This window comes from Nestor notabilis, unplaced genomic scaffold (assembly GCF_000696875.1).
Source record: "Nestor notabilis isolate BGI_N333 unplaced genomic scaffold, ASM69687v1 scaffold25852, whole genome shotgun sequence".
Taxonomy (NCBI): domain Eukaryota; kingdom Metazoa; phylum Chordata; class Aves; order Psittaciformes; family Psittacidae; genus Nestor; species Nestor notabilis.
The window spans coordinates 25,558-40,347 of record NW_009920067.1 but is presented as its reverse complement, the minus strand read 5'-3'; the positions used below and the strand labels follow the sequence as shown (position 1 = coordinate 40,347).

The 14,790-nt window shown below is 39.9% G+C and overlaps 1 protein-coding gene across 3 annotated transcripts in view; it reads left to right on the top strand.

The window, feature by feature from the left end:
- Positions 1–14,790, top strand: part of TAOK1 (TAO kinase 1) — a 32,908-nt gene that overhangs the window by 697 nt on the left and 17,421 nt on the right. For all 3 annotated transcript variants that reach the window (XM_010010524.1, XM_010010525.1, XM_010010526.1), the window contains exons 2-9: positions 2,998–3,069; positions 5,829–5,930; positions 7,043–7,088; positions 7,990–8,086; positions 8,874–8,987; positions 9,739–9,830; positions 12,324–12,417; positions 13,844–13,925. In XM_010010524.1, the coding sequence (XP_010008826.1) occupies positions 2,998–3,069; positions 5,829–5,930; positions 7,043–7,088; positions 7,990–8,086; positions 8,874–8,987; positions 9,739–9,830; positions 12,324–12,417; positions 13,844–13,925 (699 nt within the window). The remainder of the gene's footprint in view (positions 1–2,997; positions 3,070–5,828; positions 5,931–7,042; positions 7,089–7,989; positions 8,087–8,873; positions 8,988–9,738; positions 9,831–12,323; positions 12,418–13,843; positions 13,926–14,790) is intronic.

Sequence of the window (14,790 nt, the reverse complement as noted above, 5' to 3'; positions counted from 1 at the left end):
TTTCCCTACTTCAGGCAAGAATCCCAGTATTCATCTGCATGAGACTTTAGACGTGAACGTCTGGACAGCAGAATTTTTCCCAGCTGATATAGTTCAACTGGAGGTGGGACGTCTCATGGTAGACTCATTTGCAGGTTGCTGTATGTTAACCAAAGTGCATCCTCTGAGACTTTCATTTAAAACCCTCCATTTTCCTCAGAAAACCTTTTCACATTTATAATTACAGGAGGTGTGGCCAAACCTGCCAATTTTCCTTCAGAAAGCCATTTGTGTCAGTATTTTATGAGATGCCTATTCATTGTTAATAATTGCAGCAGACCATGTTGGGAACCTTCCAGCACAAATTTAATGCAGCACAGATGAACTAATTAGGAAAAGCTTCTTAATTTTGTTCCCTGCTTAAAACTATGAGCTGCCACTGTCTGGGAACAGGTCTGGAGGAGGAAGTGTTTCCTAAGGAAACAGTACTCACCTTGTGGCCTTTACTTTATCTTATTCACTCACTTTGATTAAAGAGTGGATATAAAAAGGACATCACACTACTCCAACCCATCTGGGGGCTTTATTTTTGTCAAGTGAGAGTTTTGAACAAAGCAGATACACTGCTCCTATTTCTGTGTTATAAAGTTGTAGCCTATAGGTTTTGTGTTGTATTACGGTACCTTTCTACTACTAGCATGCCTGAGATCTTGAATCTGAAACTGTTTCTTGTGGTGTAGTGCATACCTCAAACAGAAGCCCAAAAGATGGCAAGGGCAGAGTGGAGGGAGAAATTTAGTTAGAATTAAATAAACACAAAGAACTAAAGTAGGGGAGTGTATGTCTTGGATCTTTTATTCCTCTGTAAAGCTAGGGAAAAAACCTCCTCTTAAGTTTCTTTAACAAGATTTTGATTCTGCTAATGCAAACAATGAAACTTTCTCTAATCAATGTAATTAGTACTGGATTATAGTTAATAACTGCTTAAAAGCATATTACCAAAGATGATGACACACTCCACCTTTTCTTTGCTCGTGCTTTGATTCTATCACTGCTGAAGTTACTCTGGTCGCCAGATGTTGATCCTTTGCGTGGAGTTTTTGAAGAAGAGTGGGATGTATGTGCATAAATGTCTGCCATGAAACAAGCCTCATTCATTTGGATCTTTTAAATCTTGGAACATCTCCGTGGCTTTTGTTTAGGAACAGTCTTTTTCTTCTTTTTTTCCCAATTATTCCAGATCACAGAGACACTAAAACCACAAAGGAAATCCATGATTTTAACATTGATGGGGTGTCACCTGGGATGGTTCTCTTGCTCCCAGCCTGGCTTCAGTGTTAAGCAAACTCAGTTAAGGGTTGCTTGCTTGAGTCCTCTAGTACGTAGCACCATCCTCACCAAGCTGCTTTCATTGCCTACAGCCTGGACCAAACATGTTGATGAGAAATAGATGCAGGAGTAATTAACAGGCATAAAAATCCATATAATCCTGAGATCTCTCCCTGCCTTTTTAAATGCAGTTTAGTCTTTTTGTGTTAGTTGTAACCTACCTTCCTTCTGTTTTATCCCTGATCCCAAGAAGGGGTGATATGTTGTTTTACATGATAACTGACTGAGAGTGTTCACTCCTGTCTCTTTGTTTCTGTTAACATCCTGCAGTGCAGAAAGTTTGTGTTTTTCCTTTCATAATTGACATGAATTTTGCTGGTTCACCTCATGGTTTTAGTTTCTTAGAAACTGCAAGTCTGGCACCTCTGAATCATTTTGGTATTATCCTTACCCTACTCTGCAGTGTCATAATAGCTTTTACTTGACACAGGAAACCTACTACACTGGAACACTGCAGATGGAGCAGAAGAATAACCCGCTCCCTTTTGTTAGAGCTGTGCTCCTTCTTCTCTAGTATTTGGCTTGCCCGGTTCATTGCAGTTCTTCACTGATTGGAATGTTTCAGAGATTGTCTCTAATTTGTAAAGATCTAGGAATCAGAATTTTATTCTTCCTTTTTTTTGGGTCTCAAAACCCAAATACAGTTACCCAAAACCTTAGTGTCAGGGAGACAGTAGGAAGGATCCTCTCAAACAGAAAGAAAAAATACTGTTGGTTCAAGCTCATCATAACTGGTTGAAGTAAAGACTGTCAGGGAATTCTGGGAATCTCTAATGGATGGCAGAATTAAAACATGATGGAAAAACCTTTTTATGAAAGGCAGAGTCTTGGTACTTCATTAATCCATGTTCTGATAGGTTGTGCTTCATAGTACAAATATATCTAAAATCAGCATTTTCATCAGTCATCAGTGAATGCTGTGGTGCACGTTATTCTGATTTATATGGTCTGGTTTCATATCCAAGTTGATTATTCTTATCAGAGAGACTCGGGGGTGTTTTCCTCCATCACCTCTCGTGCTGCTGAAATCCTTAACAGAGGAGAGGCTGGGGTCTGGTCTGGAGCCATCCTCCCCACAAGGTGAAGCAGCCCTGCCTCTTCTCCTGCCAGGGGGAATGAGCCTTGGTGCTTGGTCCCCATCTTTCCTTTAAGACACAATAGCTGATCTGTGGGAGCACTGGGGATTAAGGTACCAGTGTCCAGAGCAGGTATCTCCTGCGTATCTTTGCTTGTGTGGAATGGAACAAAGGGGCTGAGTCTTGCTTCTGTTTTGTGTGGTATAGACCTGAGCAGGGAGAGAAGTTAATTTAGGGAAAATCAGTTCTACTTGAGTCAGAGCTGCTTTTATAAGCTATGATTTCTAGTTTAGAAGTGACAATACGTGACTGCTGCAGAAACCTGCTGGATGCTGAGCACAGAGAAATGTCATACCTTGTCTCACGAACAGGAGGGTGATCTTCAACTTCTAATAAATGCAGCAGGCACACCCCTTGGAAGATATTTTAGTTTAACTATCTGAAAAAGTTAACTAATGGATAAAGATTGGGGTTTTTTATGAGTATATTTGGTTTACATCTTATGGGAAATCGTGGTCTGAAGAAACTGATGCATCATGTTTTCCCGTTACAGGCACGTGATGTGCGCACCAATGAAGTGGTGGCCATCAAGAAAATGTCATATAGTGGGAAGCAGTCCAATGAGGTATGTAGAACATGTTGCTTGTTAAATCTTTACCATTGCCACTACTTATTATATAGGATTATTTTAGTTGGCTTGGATTACAGCAGGAGAAATCCTTCCTTTAGCTGTACAGGTGAATGAGGGTACAGTGAAAACAAATCAGTTTAATGTGCATGGTGTATTTCTGTTTAATCTGCTCCTGGAAAAGGTGGGCAGGACTCTTTTCTTCCAGACACAAAGGGCTCTTTTATGGGACCACATAAATGTGTAGAAAGCAAAAAAGAAAATTAAAACTGGTAGGTTTGTATGTTAGCATGTCTGTTTGCCCTTAAATGTTCCATTTGAAATGTCTTTCAAAGTAACCACATTGCTTATTGGACAAAGGAATAATAGCAGCGGATGCAGTGGTGAAAGATTCCAAGGGAATCCTGCATGTAAGTAAGGCAGAATGCATCCTTCCCTGGAATGACTGTGCTGATGAGGAGCTAAAACAAAAGCAAACCAGCAGTGAATGAATGAGTGTGAAAATCTGAGCAGCAGCATAATTACGGAAGAGCTGCCAGAACCAGGGATTAAGGCAGTCTTTGCAGAGAGGTCTGCAGAAGTAGGCCTCTGAGATTTAAGCATTAAGTGTTTTCATGGCCACCCCAGTTGTGTGTTTTTTCCCTGCGACACTTAACAGAGATAATTGATTTTATACTTGAAATGTTTAAGTGCTAATACAGATTCTTGAAAAGCCCAACATGACATGAGCAGCCGATTTGGTGTCATTTCTGGTAAACGACATCTATCAAATCATGGTGTGATTTTTTTTTTCCCCTCAGAAGTATTTATTGTAAGCCTCTTGTTCAAGGCATTTATGGTTTCCTCCCTCCATTCTCTCTATTCCAGTCTTAGAAGCAGTCTTGCTCCGATGAGTTTGACTAACAACTCGTTGTTTTCTGTGCCTGCCTTTTGTGTATTGATCATCTGCACTACAAGGAGCAGAGCTATTCCTTCCTTTGTGTGCGTGTGTATCTGTGTAGGAGGTAGAGGTGGCAGTGTCTCTCCAGCAGTCCTAAATTCTAGCTTCCCAGTTAAATTTGCTGTGTGTGCTTCTATTTTGTCACTGCGGTGACTTGTTTAACTGTGTACTGATGAAAGAATAATTTGTACTTACTACTTGTCCTACTGTTTTAATTACTGTGAGCTATAAATACTCTATTCACATGAATGAAACAAACTGTGCATGCTTCAGAAATAGCTTTTGTTTGTCTTTAATGCGTATGTTTCCTTATTTTGAAGAAAGTAATAAGACCAGGAATGAAATACTTTCTATTTTACTTCTATATTTATTTGTTTTGTTCAGAAGTTTGCTAGAGTTATGAACTAGCCTATGTAAAGAAATTGATTAAGGGGATTCTGGTATCGTTTATATTTACTTTGGCTTCCTAATAAGATTTTATCATTGCAGGGAACAATTATTCTCTAAGGATATATTTTATAATAAAAATAAGTTGGAACACCTTTGAAATCTGTGGTACTGTGTACTTTGAAATATGTAGCACTGTAATGTTAAGTACACGTCTTAATGTGATCCTGGAGGGGGATTTTTATGTAGGAAATCATGAATACATCTTGATTAATATATCACTTTTCCCAGTAGCGAAGGTTAGCATGGTGCATTCTTGGTTTGGCTTGTATTGTACCTCAAAGCCTTTGGGGCTAGAAGTAAAAGGGAACTAAGTTGTTCTTATACTGGAACAAGGGTGTCAGTGAGAGGAGTTCACGTTAGAATAGCTGCACTAATGTAATTTTAGTGAAATTTCTGGTGTTGAGCAATGCTTAGTTGGTTGCCTCAGTTGTGGCCACCATGTTCCCTGGTTTCATTTGTTTCTCTAACCCTAAAATGTTTATTGAGGAGGATTTGGGGTTTGCACATTTTCTAAAGCATTTGGGTGTATGGGACCTCTGTCCATCTGTAAGTCCTGGTCATATGCAAGGGAGTGTGTGCTGAGAGATTAACAGGAGCTGGAAAACAGCTTTTGAACCTTTTGGAGTTGTTAGATGTGCGGTGAATAGGAACACTTGGTGGTTTCCTCTAAGGAGAGTAATGGCTGTGTCTGGGCACACATTGGAACATGACATTTTGGCCTCTTCTGTACTTCAAAGTTGCACTGGCAGAACTCCCCGTTTGTAATCCTGGATTTTGCTTTATCTGTTTGCTCTTTTTCTCCTGCAGAACCATTCCCTTATCTTGTAGGTAACTCATTTTAAATCGGTCCTTTGACAAGACTAAATTGGTAATGGAGGAACATTATCAACAGAGTCAGATATTTGGCGACTGATAAATGGAGCCTCATCCAGTGTAATATAGTTACTAGTAGGGATAGGTCTTTCTGTCTACAAGATTCCTGCTGAAGGACACTTATCATCCGCATCTCTTTCAGGCTGGGATGTATGTTTGATTTGACAATAGAAATGGTATCCTTTAAAAAAGGAACACTTCTTTTTTGAGGACTTGCTGAGATATTGTTTGCCAGTATAGCCCATGTCTACATATGAAGTATTATACTGATGAGAGATCCTTATATACAGTCTAATCAATCAACAGCTTGTTTTGTAGATGTGTTGAGGAGTTAAGCGGTGAACATCATAGTACTAATGTATATCTATTTTGATTTGGAACTTTAAGATGATTTTGCCTCTTAAAATAATTAAATGACATACTGACTTAACAACAACCTGAAAAAAAAAGGTAACAGTTGATAAAGTCTTTCTATTCTTTTTATTTTCTACAGAAATGGCAGGATATTATTAAGGAAGTCAAGTTCCTCCAAAAAATAAAACACCCTAACAGTATAGAATACAAAGGCTGCTATTTGCGGGAGCATACAGCATGGGTAAGCATCTGCTGCACTCTTGTCTTGGTTAAGGGCACTTTAAAATATCTCCAGCTGGCTTTCAATAGGCACCTGAACACTTGCATTGCACAGACTCAGCTGAGGGTAGCTCAGGACCTTATGGTTGCTCAGCAAAACTGAGTGTAGGTTTTGGAAAGAAGCTTTAGGGAAATCTTCCCTTTCACTTGCAGAGTAAGGTGATTGGTTTTTAAGTGCATTTAGCTTGAGGGACTGAGTATTTGAAATGAATAATAATGATAGTATAATAATATAAGTATATTTTGAGTTATTAGTGTTTCTGTTTAACTAAATTCTACTGTTGTGTAGTGATTACTTTGTTGTAATTTCTCTGTGTGTTCAGGTGACAGAAACAACTAGCTGGTTTTATCTCTGGCTGTTACCTCCTAATTAATTAAATACTTTTGATTTAAATGAACAAAACCCACTCACACACCCCAACTAAATTTGGGTTATTTGTGATTGTGTGCATAAAAATGCCTATGTAGGAATAGATGTGATTGGCTATGCAGAGGAAACATTCGTCAAATAAAAAGTGTAATGTGCACCTCTCATTGATGAAGTTTTTGTGGTATGATACACTAAAGAATTCATATTGTTGAATTAATAGTTGAAATTATAAGGTACTGATCATGTGTTTGCTTCAATAAATCCGTAGGACAAAGTTTTAGTTTCTTTTTTTTGCAATGTGACTGGGACAAAATCTTAAGTAAATCCCTAAATAGCCCTTTAATACTCTGATAAGCTTGTTAAGTGCAATTTAACATTCCTGTTAAGTATGTGCATATAAAATGAGATATGTAATACAATACATAACTGGTTATGAACATGCTTGTGTGCCTTCCTCTCCAAGTTTTGAGGCTTGGTATCATACACAGGAAGGCTGTGCTAATTCCAGTTAGATCTGTCCTCACAGGAGAGGTCAGTGCGACGGTTCTAGGATGGGGCTTATGTTACAAGCAATACTTGGTTTGTTATGGCAGCCTGCACTGAGTGCACCAGGGAAGGTTTCTAGATCTCTCCACAGAAATCTAGAAAACATACATTTACTATGAGAGATTTTCTAACAACTCTTTTTATTTCTTCCCATACAGCTTGTTATGGAATATTGTTTAGGATCAGCATCAGACTTACTAGAAGGTATGTCACGCACATTTACTTGATTGAAAGACAGGAGTAGTGTACTGAAGTAAGAGATTACAGTATCAGAGAGCAGTCCTTGAGTGTATAGTTTATTTGTGGGCAGAGTGTGTGTGAACAGGTTTGGTTTCTCAAGTGCTTGCCTGGCTGTAATGGCTTCTCTGTCAAACACCAGCTTTCCTAGGGGCCTGGTTTCTCCTTGGTTTGTATTAATGTAGAGTTGTCAGTCAGCTTTTTGTTTTCCTCTGAGTTTTAGGTTCTCCTGGCATGCCAGTTCAAGATTTATTTCTGAAAACCCTTGCTGTTGATCCTAATGCTTACTAACAACTGTAGGCCTGTTGACTAAAATAGCACTGCAGCAGTAGTAGGGTTTTGCTTGATGAGGTCGTTTGTTAAATGGTCGTTTTTCTATCAGGCTTCTTGAAGTGAACTTTCTTTGAAGATATATGTGTGCCCAGTAAGTTGTTCATCTCCTTTCCTTGCCAAAAGCATTTCAGGACAAAAGGCTGAGCTGCCAGAGTCATCTGTATTGCTACAGCTTATTCATGTGTGAATTGTAAAGTTCTTGGGTTTGGGATTTAGCTTCATTAATGGAAAATTGAATATTGAATGTCAAATAGGTATTTGGGAGAATGGTCACAGAACTGACAGGAAAGCAGTTTACAGTTGCAAAGTAGTCTCTTTTTGTAGTAAATAGCTGCTGGTTTACAGTTAGAATATGACATCTGATAATAGAATGTACACTGTGAACTAATTTTTACATTTGCTCCTCAAACTGGGCATAGTAAAAATAACCTCTTAGTATTTTCTCTCTGTTTATGTTGTTAACAGTACTCACTTGCATGCTGTAAAATGCATTGTTTTCTTTAATATTGAATTTTAAATAAATTCTTTCCTTAAGTTCATAAAAAGCCATTGCAAGAAGTGGAAATAGCAGCAATTACCCATGGTGCTCTCCAGGGATTAGCATACTTGCATTCTCACAATATGATCCACAGGTAAGTGGTTATACTTTTGCTGTCTCACACACTTAACAGGTAATTTATTTTCTTGACGGTATCCCTTTTCATCCCAAATTCAGTATTTGCAAGCAGAGATTTTCTTTTTGCTCTGCCCATCTGCTCCCCAACTAGTGATTTATAGTAGACAAATACTAGCAAGCTACATATCTCCATATGCACTCTCTCTTACAGCTGGTGTTCGTAATTTGTGCAGAATTGCTTTGAATCTACTAAGCTTTTCAATACTTGATATGATACTGATTGTTCCCTGAAGCTGTGAATAGGAAGGCAGGCTCAGTTCACCTGACTAGCTTGTAGCAACTGCAAGGCAGAGATTGCTGGGGTGGGGGGAACACTCATACCTCAAAAATCACTTTTATATGAACACACATGTTGAGAAGCACACAGTAAGTACGGCATGCAAATGTTCTTTGTGTTTGAAGGGCCTGCTGCATTTTAGTAGGATGGAGGATTTGAATAGTTACCTTATTAGGACTTTCTGAAAAACTTTGATAAAGGACATGGTTGCTTCAGGAGGTTTTGTTGAACTGTTTATGAAGCTTATCCAGATGTGCCATTTTAAGCTGACTTTTAAGGCAAACTAGATTCTAAGATCAAGGGCCACATTAAGCCATTGACCTAAAGGTTCAAGATTTTGTATTTGGAGAAAATCTGGGTATTCTGCAGCTTGAGCATATGACTGCTGCTGTGTTTCATAGGCTGTCTTATAGAAGGCTTATTTTTTTGGAGAGGAATAATCCTGACACTTGTATTCTATAACCAGAGATATCAAGGCAGGAAACATCCTGCTGACAGAGCCAGGACAGGTGAAACTTGCTGACTTTGGGTCTGCTTCCATAGCATCTCCTGCCAACTCATTTGTGGGGACGCCATATTGGTAAGCCAAGAGTTTTACATATTTCTGGCTTTGTGAAGTGCAAAGATCATTTATTGGGTATTTAATACACTTGGGATTTATTGGAACTGACTTTGTAATCTTCCAGTTGTGTAGTGATAAAATGGACTTTGCCAAAGATTAAATAGTAAATAGGCTCTGAGCTCAAGAAGTTGTGAATTCTTGTATTTAGAGTTCACTAAAAGTGATAAAGCAATTTTTAGGCTGACTTTAAGTGGTAGAGGTGGGATTGAATCATCTGTAACTCCCCCCACAGTGGTTTTAACAGTTCGTATGTTCTCACCACGTCTCGTTGTTGAAATAACTGAAGTGTTTTTTCTTCCATAGGAAAGGCCAGGTTCATTGACCAAATCCTTTTGCAGATCCCTTGTATGCTTTTGATCTCTTACACCTAATCTGTGGTGTTTACACAACTGCATGCTCTAATTATTTCACCAGAGTTAGCCAGCCAGCTAAACTGTTGGAAATGTGGGAGGACAAAAAGCTGGTGATGCTCAAGAATGGAGAGCTGGGCAAAGCACAGGAGAACAGCACACAGCCTCTCCACAGGCTTGTGCTAGTGTGGGTGCCTGGTCTTTGTTCACAGTATTCCATGTCCATGCCTGATACCTTGGGGAATGATTTGCTTATGGTAGTTGAGATCAGTGAAACAGCCTGTTTTGTTGGAATACTGATGCTGATACCACGTGTGCCATTGCCCAGAATTTTACAAGCACCAATTTCCTTCTTTTAGGATGGCCCCAGAAGTGATTTTAGCCATGGATGAAGGGCAGTATGATGGCAAAGTAGATGTTTGGTCTCTTGGAATTACCTGTATTGAGTTAGGTAAGTTATTTTATTTGCAAAATTATAAAGTGTAGTTATTTGATACCTAGAACTTACTCAGCTCAATCACAGTACAGAAGATCTATGCTGCTGTCCTTGTCCTGGTTTCTCTGGGACTTAAGTTAGAGGAAAGAGCTAAATGTGATCTCTGGAATTCAAGTCTCCAATTTGATGTTTATTGAACTGGTGTTTTCATTACCTGAAGAAAGAGTTATGTAGACAAAGAAAATAGCCAAACTGTATCACAAAAGATGTTCACAGTCTGTTAGAGAGGCAGTTAAGTTTTGTATTGAAAACCAGTCTATTTGCTGAACTGCTTTAGAAATGAACCATTAGAAGTACCAGTGTGAAAATACATTTAATGATAGAAGTTGATACTGTTCGCATAAAAATTTAAGATACAGTCATGCGATAATGAAGGTTAGATAAGTGGACAGCTTCAAAGCTATATTCAGTGTTATCAGTTGTGAACAGATTTGGCTGGGAAATCTCTAGAGTTGTTTTAAGGAAAAGGTACAGACTAATCTAATTTTGAAGTGGAAACCTATAAATCAATCCCAGAAGAAATGATGGCGCTGCCGTTAGAACAGACTCCTTAAAGCAGAACATCAGTTTAAAAGACCTGTGTTAGTATGGCATTCTATTTAAAAACATGTAGTCTTGGAACAAAAATACACTCAGTGATGCACAGCGCTGCTCAGACTTTAGTCAGGATCCAGCTCTCTGGAAGCACTTAGCTGTAAGTTTTCCTGGGGATGGTGAGGTTTCACCTGAGGCTGTCCTACCATCCTTGTCAGATCTCATTGCTCATACTCCAAACCAACTTTGGTGGAGGAACAGCAACGAGAGCTCTCACTGAGGAACACGTTAATCCATGTGAACTGCACAGTTTAGCTAAAAGTGCTGTCTGGCATTCCAAACTGTCAACTTCATTTTCTTCCAGGACGTGAAATAGATTCTTTCTACAGAGCAGAGATTATTTTTTTGGGGGTTGCCAACATAAAGCAAGTCGAAGGGGTGTGACTGTCATGACAGAATCCTGCTCCGAGTGTGGAGTAAGGAGACTTGGCTGGCTGCAGGGCTCCAGGAATGCAGTGAGCTCATGGCCACCACACCCCCGGGAGCCTTCCTGCACGCTGTGTGTTTGCAATATGAAGCGTTGGGCTTCGTCTATGGCTTCGTAGTGTGGTGAGAGGTGAGGCTAGGTCAGCATGGTAGAGCATTGGAGGCTGGGCTGGTGGGGTTGTCTCGGTTGGGATGGTTTGAATAAGCATGGGAGGAAAGCAGGAAAAGGAGATGTCTGGTAGTCTTATCAGATGATCACTTTGTCTTAGAAATGGCTTCATTGAGGGCTCAGTTTCAGTGTTTCCTGAAGATTCCTGTTTTATTCAGGTGAGTTAAGAGGAAAAAAGCTAGGGAGGGCAGTCTGTTAAGATGAAAAAAGTTTAAGGGGTCAGTTAAAAGAGTTTAATGGATAATCAGCCTGATCTTTGGTGGCAGCAACTGGTTATCTGACAGACTACAGAAGGTGAAGTACTACATCTGAGGAAAGGCTTAACTTTTGCTCACAATTCTGAGGAATTTGTAGGGCTTAGTCCATGCTGTGATAGTGATGAGTGAACTGTGATCTCTGATATACAGCTTACTGCTACTATGCAACTCAAAATTTAAAAGCAAATAAGAAATCTAGCATTATTTTTCCTTGTTTGGGTGTTTTTTAAGTTTTCTGTTGCATTTTTCACTCGTGTAGGAACGGCCTCGTGGCCTGACCAGCTCCTCTGGAATGTTTATGGCAAGGCTGAGCTTTATAGGTTTACCCCATAAACATTCTGATGAAGCTTCAGTTTTGTTGTTCCAGTGAGATCATCTCCTTCCTCATTAAGCTTTCATGCTGTGTCAGTCTATAAGAGTAACACAAGCTTGAAAGGGAGAGAAGAGCCAAAGAGAATGCAATGCTCAAAATAGTATAAAGAGTTGGCCTGTTACTGACTTCCTGCCCATGTGCTTAGTCAGTTAAGTGTGATTTGATGGTTCTTGTTACCAGCTTTTTCTTCATCACTGCTGTCCTAGAATTAAATATTTGTTAGCTTTTTAGCAACTGTAGTTAAAAAGAGTGGGGGGGGGACGACGACGACGACACAATGAAACCAAGAATGCTTAGTGGCTAAACACCGACTGTAGAGCTTACTGTTAACTTACTCCTATTTTAGTACATTAAAATGAGTCAGAGAACTCAACTATGATAAACCACGTAATTTAAAAGCTTGAGAGGACAAGGCATTTGATCTTCAAAGTGCTTTCATCTTCTGCAATGGTATAGGATATATGCCAACATATCTGTCTGATTGCAGGGTAGGGTTGGTTTGGGGTTCCATGTTCAGGCAATAGTGATTCTGCTGATGTGGTTTTCTTTTTAAAGGGATGTAAACTAAAATAAAGAGCAAAACCATGAGACTATCTCCCTGTATAAAAACTATTTTCTTTTGTGTGTAGCGGAAAGGAAGCCTCCTTTGTTTAATATGAACGCAATGAGTGCCTTATATCACATAGCGCAGAATGAATCCCCTACACTACAGTCTAATGAATGGTGAGTATTACTGAGGGAGGAATGTTGCAGGGAATTGCTGTAAATGGAGTGCTTTGTCATGCTGAGTTCTTGAAATGGCTGGATTCCTGTTGGGAGGATGTGAGCTGGAAGGTTCTTATTAGGTTCACTATACATTTTATATACAAAACTGACCAATCACTAAATATGCATTTTTAGACTCTAGAATGTGGTAGAAACGGGACACGCCACTGGAAGATCCTGTAAAAAGTTCAGTTCATGGGTCAGTAACATTCTGAAGCTCCCAGACTTGCCAAAAATGTGCATTTTAGTGGGATTTTTTTCCATCATAAACCACACTGTCAATGCTTAAATCTTGTTGAAGATGAAGATAGTGCTTGTGCGTGGCAAGTGTCTGTCGCATAAACTTCAGAAGAATAAAGCACATTTTGTGCCTCCCAGCCTCAACAATTGCCTTTTGAAACAGCAAACACAGTAAACTAATTTCAAAAGTTAAAAACTCCCTAATTGTGTTTTTTCTGAGCCACAGTCCTGTGCCTCTAACATCATACGTTGTACCTGATTTCTAGATTCTTTTTTACTACCTCTGAGATTTTTCTATTGAGGCTATTTCACACCCTGGTGCTTGTTATAACATTCAGCTCATTTTATGCATTTTGTTTTTTCTGACCAAAAAATGCAATAACTTAATTTACTGGAAAAATTGCAGAATTGCAGTAGCAAACACTTCCCCCCCTTACATGCTGGGAGCAGTGGGAGAGGAAAGAAAGAAAACCTGTACAACTGATGTGCTGCTGTTTTCAGGGTATAATCCTGCCCTGCTGAAAACCTGTGTGCAGAGGGGAAGAAAGGGCAAAATACAGCATTTTACCTTGTAGAAGGAGAGAAGTTACTAAGCAAATCACAACCTTAAGTCTTACTTGTGACAGATTGCACAGTTGTGTTTGAGGGGCCGATGGGATTCAGGAGTGGTGCGTTAATACAGCCAGTGGATGAAACATTAGCACACAGAGTGGAGCAGGGCAGGGGCTCTGATTAGACCTTGAAGAGTTTGTGCACTATAGAATTGTCCAGGGTTGGTGCTGACACTGAGCTACATTGGGTGTATGCCTTTACCTGGAAATATCCTTCCCCTGGAATTTGTTCTTAAGCTGAAACATTTTGTCTGGAAGCTGAGGTTAAAGGGCTCTGCCTACTAATGGTGGGCTTTGACTTGGCTAGGGATGTCAGAGGCTGTAGTATAAAGTATTGGGTCTGTGTGGTTTCTCCACACTTTTTCTACTGGGAGCACCCAGATGGTCCCTGCCCATCGCAGCGGGATTGGAACTAGATCATCTTTAAGGTCCCTTCCAACCCAAATGAGTCTGAATATCTGGATTCCTTAAGGAATGAAACTGGGTCGCTAACTCAGATGGATTTTTTTTCTTTTCCTTTTTCCTTGCCACAGGTCTGATTATTTCCGAAACTTCGTAGATTCTTGCCTCCAGAAAATTCCTCAAGACAGGCCTACATCAGAGGAGCTTCTGAAGGTTGGCTTCCTTCTCCTTTTTGTTTTCCACATAGTATTAAAAAGGGGCTGTGCCCTGTGATGTTCTTCTGTCTCACCTACCGTACTAGGCTACGGTTAATGCTGCCTTCTCTGCCTGTTACCTCAATCACCTTTGAGCTGAGGGTGCTGTGGAGGGTACTGAGCTGGCTGTCCTGGCTTTATTTCCCCTTTGCAGTGTCTAGGGCAGTTCCCTAGGTGACTCTCCAAGCCAGACTTGGTCTCGTAAGAGGACACCCCATCAAGTGACGCTGCATGACCATCAACTTGTCAAGAATTTCAGTTTCTTAAGATCAGTCTGTCCTTCCAGTGATGATAATTCATCCCAGCATAGCTGCCATGCATTAGTTAACCAATGCCTTTCATTGCTTCCCTGTGTATATGTATACACACACACCCTTAAAGGCCTTTTATCCTCTCCCATCACCTATGTGCTTTACACATAGGACTGAAATCCACTGTTCTAATGGTATCCTGGGGGAAAGGTAGCAGGGAAAAGCAGTTTTTCTTCCCCATACTTTTACTTGGCATGATTAAACCTCAGCCTTCAGCATGTTTCTTGCTTTATTTCTTATTTTTTCCTCTATTTGTGCTCCTGTATGCTGCAGACACTTGATTTTCCTTGCTTTAGTCTGGAAACAAAGCCAGCCTTGCAAAAAGCTGACGTGTTCCTAAGTGAACGCAACTTGCATAGAAGTTGGGTGTTAGAGCTGCTTTATTGTAGGTGGGACTTTGATGGATTTCCTTTGTGGCATCAGGTGGCATTCAGGATTCTGCTAACTTGTCATTCTTTTTACAGCGCTCGTGACATTATTTTGGGGTTTCTTTATTTTAATCCTGGCCATGTT